General features: G+C 41.9%; 1 protein-coding gene across 5 annotated transcripts in view; it reads right to left on the bottom strand.

Annotated features, from left to right (window-relative positions):
* Positions 1-7,500, bottom strand: part of LOC125027075 (metabotropic glutamate receptor 1-like) — a 104,244-nt gene that overhangs the window by 273 nt on the left and 96,471 nt on the right. For 4 of the 5 annotated variants that reach the window (XM_047615822.1, XM_047615844.1, XM_047615833.1 and 1 more), the window contains 9 exons: positions 6,140-6,279; positions 5,193-5,341; positions 4,796-4,934; positions 4,248-4,418; positions 3,414-3,602; positions 3,111-3,288; positions 2,550-2,648; positions 1,039-1,169; positions 1-711 (listed from right to left, as the gene is read on the bottom strand). The exon at positions 1-711 is cut by the window's left edge and continues 273 nt beyond it. In XM_047615822.1, coding sequence (XP_047471778.1) covers positions 1,045-1,169; positions 2,550-2,648; positions 3,111-3,288; positions 3,414-3,602; positions 4,248-4,418; positions 4,796-4,934; positions 5,193-5,341; positions 6,140-6,279 — 1,190 coding nt within the window. In that variant the 3' untranslated portion in view covers positions 1-711; positions 1,039-1,044. The remainder of the gene's footprint in view (positions 712-1,038; positions 1,170-2,549; positions 2,649-3,110; positions 3,289-3,413; positions 3,603-4,247; positions 4,419-4,795; positions 4,935-5,192; positions 5,342-6,139; positions 6,280-7,500) is intronic. The other variant, XM_047615865.1, reaches the window with a different exon arrangement.

Genomic DNA, 7,500 nt, shown 5'->3' with positions numbered 1-7,500 from the left:
TCTAATACTGATGTTTGTCTTCGGTCGAAACTTTTCGTTTTGATCAGTACCACGATCATATCCTCTCAAGAACGAACTGCAATTTGTATACAACTCACAATGACTATAAATTCACCTTGGCAATATATTTTAGAGTGATGTGTCCAGGTATTCAATATTCAACAACATACTCCCACAGGCCACGATGGTCCTCAGAAGATAATGAATACCGAAAAATTGACAGCCTAAAATATCAGCTCTTGGGGCAGTAGGTGTAGTGAGGTCACAGGCAACCTCTTTCGCATACGGATAAAAAGTCAGAATATGCAAATATCATGTTTAAAGTTGTTTCACTATCACAATTCTTGTACAAATATCCATTAATTCAATCGGATACCTTACTACTTAAACGGTGATGGGTTATCAATACATCGTTATGTTTACATCACAAGCATCTGTTAAGAATGGTTCATGTTCCATAACCTTGTAGTGGCAGATTATTTTCACTATGTATGTTGCTGCTTCACACATCATCGACATCTTGTAATACCACAGTATATGGCCATTTTACTGGATGTTTATAGCACTTCACCATTTATTTTGTAAACAAGGTGGCGGTGATAATATTCGGCCACACAACAAGCCATCTGTCGTAGTGATATTCTGATGCCACTACCGTCGGTCTCCTCGGGATCATAGTCTACCCTGCATCAGCTTGCAGTGTTTCATAAGCTGGTGGTGAAATAAGATTTAGTGAATAAATTTGCAACCATATGACCATAACAGTATTACTCATTCATTTTTATGATTATCACTTTCTCAGGAAAATACGCAATTTTCAATTTAAACACGATTTTTTGTTGGGAAATGCTTAGTTTTGAAGCTAGGATTTCAAGTAAGTTCACCATTCATAAAATACGAAGTATTCCGCAAAATCTTATAGCAGTGTGTTATCTAGCTAGCTATATCAGCATGTGATTATTGTAAAACCAAAAATAAACTTGCTCGCTAGGATCACCATGGCTACTGCAATTCAATCATAATAGCATCGTGTCCCACCTGTAGCTAGTACATCATGCCAGCATGACTGTGGGAACGAAATAAGTAGAAGTTCGGGTTGGAGGAGACTGCGAAATCAGGCGCAGGTCGCTCTATGCTGGTGTACACCCCCTCGTCGCCTCGACTCACGCCTGCAATATGGCATATTAGCTTGTGTGTTCACATGTAATACCTTTGCTACTGCGAGATTGGAAGTTTTCTTGTTTTTATTTGCATGTAGCTGAATAAATAAGACCTTTTTGCGATATTAAAGGCTCAATTGGTTTAAGAATATAAATAGGAGATAGTTTCCTCGGTACCATAAGCTACTCTGATTTACAGTTTATTCATCCGTCTGAGAATCCAAAATGCCTTCGTATTCGCTGTTGTGTCTTCATATTTTTTACGATGCCGTCAATATACAGGACAGTCATAAGAATTTACTTACGTGCTAAAACCTGTTTGGATAAAATAGAGTAAAATGTAAACAAGAGCATAAAATTCACAGTCAAATCTGTTGGCCGTCACGTTACGTCTTGGGCCATGCCAGTGCCCTGATCAGAGTCTAGCCTTGATGTCGTCGCTGTCGTCACTGGTTGGCCCATAATTGTTTTGCGGGGGAGGAAAGGGGGTTTTGTCAAGAACGAAAGGAAGATGAGGCAAACAGATTAGATTTTCGTCCGATAAACCACCTTGCGTTTGAGAAAGATTCAAGGAACGACCTTCCTCACATAAATAATCGTCTTTGAGGATTCATTTGGAAAGACTGCATTTACTAAAGTAACTGAAGCTGTCTTATTAATTTCATTACACAATTTTTTTTCTAGTAGGTGATAAGACAAATTTTCTACATTTACTATTTACCAATATATATAAATACTAGCTACTAAATTACCAGTCTCTTCATGGACCTTGTGTAACCCATGGCCCTAACTACACCTTCTATTCTAGATAAGCTGTGAAGTACTTACCCTGGAATCATGACAGGTTGATTACCATGTGATGTTCTTGGTCTATTTGTTATACTAATGAAGCATTAAATCTACACACTATCTATCATCTACACTTCTATTTAGCTAATCAGTTTATCGAAGAAGTCGCAGTGATTGTAGGTCGCCTCGGCATTCAAGTAGTGCATAGAAGTTATCACAAGGAAGACAAAGCCATGTCAGAAGTAGGTCCAGTTGTACCAATTGCAGTCCAAAGCATTGTCAGCAGCAGCGTCATGATATTTTTAGTAGGAGATGAGAGTAGTGTCAGCATTGGGTCAAGAAAGTGTCGACAACATTCCCATGTCAGTTAGTTAGAAAATATCAAAGTTGTAGAAAGTAAAAGTTCTTATTTTTTCAGAAATGGTAGTAGTTACACGAAAGTCCATTTTGGAATATCAGGCGGACACCAATACAGCTGCGTGAATTGTTATTTCGCCTGCTTGTCAAAGGAGCGTCGAAAGGAAGAAGGTCAAGTCAGTGTCAGTATCGATCCAAAAGTATTTGATGTAGTTTCCCAGAGGAGTGATAGTGTAGGAGTACCTGGGTAGTAATGGTGGTAATAGTGCAGTGGCGGCCAGTAGTGAGGTGCGGGGGGCGGGAGCTGGGTGGGTGGAGGGAGTGCTCCGTAACCGAACATATCTGAAATATAGGTTAGCGTGCTGGAGTGGGTGGGATATGGGTGTGAGTCTGAGCTATATACCGGTAGAGGTGATGGGGGTTGTGCTGGAGTGGACGGAGGAGTTGAAGGTGACCCTAGGTTGCCCAGAGTAACATGGTGAGTGGAAGGGGTACGTGGGTGGGGTAACAGTGAGGGCGGAGTAACTTTGTGGGTGGGGTCAACAGGCCTTTGAGTAGGACGCCCGTTACAGGCGTCGCAACGACGAGACCTTATTACGTGATTTGACTGAAAGAAAGTTCATTAGCAAAAATAATGTTTTAGTATCAGATAACTCTACAAACCTGTTCACGAATATGAAACTGAAACCAACAAAACAAACACTTGGCCACATTAGTGAAACAGAAAATTCTCCTGATTTTGCTGTCTTAATTGATTCCTGACGCCCTCAGCACCCAGCCTCGGCTTCCTCCTTGACCTCTCACCTGAGAAATGAGTCTTGTATATGGAGTTGGCCGGACGCAGGATCTCCTTGGGAGGCTTAATGGGTTTGAAGAGGAAGAAAGAGGGCGAGTATCTTGCGCCGCCGGACAGCGTGGACATCCGGTCGTCGCGGTCCTCCTTGTAGAGGCCCTCTTTGCCCACGGCCGCCAGTTGACGACCCTGGGAGGCGAAACGTAAAGTAAAGTATTTGAATAGCTATACTCACTTCGAAATGCTCCTTCTAGAAGTAATGCCTAGAAAAATAATCTAAAAAACAAACAACTGTGCAGGAAAGTCGGGAATACCTTAGGAATGAACATGACCACGAAGACGATGGTGGCGGTGGCGACCATTCCGAAGCCGAGGCAGGCGGGCTGGACGCTGGCCGGCAGGATCAGCCCCGCCAGCGTCCACGAAAGCCACAGCGGCAGCACGAGCCCCAGCGCCGCGCCGATGTACGACGCCTCGCGGTAGTTCTCGCGGATGCCGCGGCACTGCGGGCGGAGGAGGGCGGGTGAGCGTGTATTTACAGAGAGGGTGCATGCACTCTGTCTCTCTATCTGCACACATACAATATATATATACACACATGTACATATATGTATACATATAATCATATATATATATATATATATATATATATATATATATATATATACACACACACACACACACACACACACACACACACACATACACACACAAACACACATATATATATATATATATATATAAATATAAATATATATATATATATACACACACACACACACACACACACACACATATATATACACACGCGAGCGTACATATGTAAACGAATAAGTAATAATGAAAAAGTATGAAATAAAAATCTTTCAATGTTTAAGATCATTTACGAATTCATTCCTATTCAAGTGAATGACTAGAAATTATACATTGTATATTTCATTTTAATATCCCGATCTATGTGACCAAAACTGTGTAACATGTTGAAACCAAGACTTCTGTTACTGTGGCAGGTAACACACACACACACACACACACACACACACACACACACACACACACACACACACACACACACACCCACACCCACACCCACACCCACACCCACACACACACACGCACACAAACACACGCACAACCATACAACCAACCTTAATAGCTAACGCAGCGACGGCTATGATGAGGATGATAACGTAGATGAGAGACAGGAGGAACTGCCTGTAGGAAGCGACGCAGGAGAGATGCAGCTGCCCCGACACCTCGTCCCTCATTACCGTAACAGCAGCGGGATACGAACACTGCCACTGGATGTTTACGCTTACCTGGTCGGAATAAACAGAGGGAAAGATGTATCTTGTAATGAGGTCATGAGGTAAATAATAATTATGGAGTTTAACCTGCCGGAATAACATGTTAGAACGACACATTCACAGAAACTTGAAATATAACGGACCTTTTCAATATATATAAAGAAATTGTTTTCTTCTTTTTCCTCTCTCTCTTTTTAAAAACACATACACATGTCAACGTATGCTCATTCATTCAAATGGAAAATTAGTGATGGATCATATATTCTGACTGTCTTCTGCGGATTTTTTCAGCTCCTCGGCGCAATAATACATACGTACATATTTGCATATACATTGCTGTGTTTGTATGCGTACATGGCAAAGTCCCTGTTGATGAATTATAAACATACCTGTACGAGGACGATAAAGAAGAGCAAGAGGCCCTGGTAATGGGCTGGCAGATAGACTCCGGAGTTTAGAGAGATGAGGAACACACACTTGACGAGGAGAGCCGCGAACACCAACGCGCTGGACACACCGACCAAGAGTCTGTAAAGACACACTCCACTCAGTCAAAAAGGGGCCGTCATGTACCATTGCATTCTTACATCCCCAGGCCATGAAGAGAATGGCGTATATATAAGGCCATAAGTAGCGCCTTTATATACATATTTTTTTCTTTCTTTAAACAAAAGAAACCGAAAAAATCCTTCCTCTCTACCTAAAAAAAATGGACATAACTAATCATAATTTCTAGGACGACGATTTCCTACCAGAGACTGATGTAACCTGGAGGGCCTTCCTTACCTGGTGGCGCCGCAGGAGAGCGGGGTGGGCGAGAGGGCGATGGGCAGGCCGGAGAGGGAGCACATGAGAAGCCCCAGCAGCAGGCACTGGCCGAGGAACAGGTGGCGGCGAGAGGGCGTCCCGTGTAACGCTCGTACTAAGACGTATACCTGAGGCACGTTCATTTGCATAAAGTGAAATGCAATAATGGAAGTGTATAAAACATTCACCAGGAAAAGGGTAAGGTATGAATTAAATGGAAAAAAATCGTAAAATCATATCATGCATGTCAAGAATTCAAAAATAATGATTAATAACTTTGTAATTCTCGGATATCTGGTTCTCTTCTAATCTTCTAATCTCTTTATCTATCCTGTGTATCTAATATACTTTCTTGTTGCAGTCTATCATGACGACGTTCTTGACAGTCGCTTAGTCATATACTGTCATATTAATGTTAGCTTTGTTCCTAGTTTCTCTTCTTGCTTTTCTTTTCCTACAAGTTTCACGATTGTGAATCCTCTTATTTCAGGTTTCCCTTCTTAACCCGTCATTCTCTCTGTCGCTCTTCATCTATTTCTGTCTATCTATCTATTTGTCTGACTTTCTTTCTCGGTCTCTCTTTGCCTCTTTCTTTCTCGGTCTCTCTTTGCCTCTTTCTCTCTCTCTCTCTATCTCTCTCTCCTTCTCCCTCTCTCTCTTTTGCTCTATCACTATCACTATCACTATCTCTATCTCCCTCCCTCCCGTCTTTCCATTCTCTCCCTTCCTCCCCCCTTCTTTCCTTCTCTCCCTCCCTTCCACCTTTCTTTTCTCTCTCTCCCTCCCCCTCCCTCCCTTTCGCCTTTCTGTTATCTCCCTTCCTCCCTTCCACCCTTCCTCTCTCCTCCCCTCCTTCCCCCCTCTCTCTTCTCCCCTCTTTCCCTTTTCCTCTCTCTTTCCCATTACCCCCCCCTACCGTCCCCTACCTCGAAGGCGACGATGGCGGCGGCGTTGGTGGCGGCGACGGCGAGGAGCGGCACGACCCAGGGCGCCGTCCGGAGGTACGACCCACCCATACTGCTGCTGTTGACCGGGGTCGTCACGTCATCCCCGTCCGCATTGCCGACTGAAACGAGGTCGTGGAATCATACACTCAACATATGAGGCACATAACATGAGGCCTACATAAGTACAACATGGTCACAGAAGCAATATGCAAGCAAATGGACACATACATACTCATTACACATGTCACGCGATTACTTGGGTGTAGTATAGCCGTATAACCACATAGCGAATAGCAAGACAACAAATGGAAACTTAGCATGATCAAACGTTATGTTGATATAATAATCATGACAACATGGTAATAGGATGACATCATCACACGTACATAGAGTTGAAAAGACAACCGATTATCTTAGCAAAGATTAATGAAAATGTGTATAGACAATAGAGGATCATACAAAAAGGACAATTTTGTAAGAAATAAGATAAGGTGTAAAATAACAGGTCAAAATAAAGGAGAAAAAGGTACTTTATATAAAGGCATGGATAAACACACACACACACACACACACACACACATACACACACACACACAGGCAAATACACACACCCACACACACACACACACACACACACACACACACACATACACACGCGCGCGCGCGCGTAGAACAAAACAAAACATATAATAGAAGAAATTATGCAAAAGCAAGAGGTAAAAAAGAGAAAATGACGAGACGAGAGACGCAGACAAAGAGAAGACATGGAAAGAACAGAAAAGGAGAAGAATTTAAATGGAAATGTGTAAGGACATTACAAACTGGAGGAGGCAGACAGCTAGATAAATAGCTGAGGTTGAAAATGGTAAAGACTGGATAGCAGAGGGAGAGAAAACGAATAGGAAATAAGGCCTAATTAAATAAAATCCGCATGAGATATGAAAGAAAGAAGAATGGAGAAAGAACACTATTTAAAACCAAATACGGATGAATATAAATAGATTATGAACATAATTGTGAGTAAAAAACAATAAAAAATATCATATAATATGGTAATAAGATGACAAATAAAATTTAGATACATAAGTAATGAAAAAAAATGAAAAATAATTTGAATAAAACATTAAATATAATAATCATAGAGCCCACATTAACAAATATTAAAGAAAACGAAAGGAACGAGTGACAGAACAGGCCACAGTAACAAGACTAACAACAGGCTCGTCAAAGCATAAAAGGAAGCTCAGAACAAGACGAAAGATGCAGCGCCGGGGATAAGCAAAGCGAAGTGGCGGCTTAAGCACCGGTTCTCGGGACACGAGGCTTAATAGCGACACAGA

Source organism: Penaeus chinensis, chromosome 1 (assembly GCF_019202785.1).
Source record: "Penaeus chinensis breed Huanghai No. 1 chromosome 1, ASM1920278v2, whole genome shotgun sequence".
Taxonomy (NCBI): Eukaryota; Metazoa; Arthropoda; class Malacostraca; order Decapoda; family Penaeidae; genus Penaeus; species Penaeus chinensis.
The sequence above is the reverse complement of the archived record's forward strand: the minus strand, read 5'-3'. Positions and strand labels throughout refer to the sequence as shown.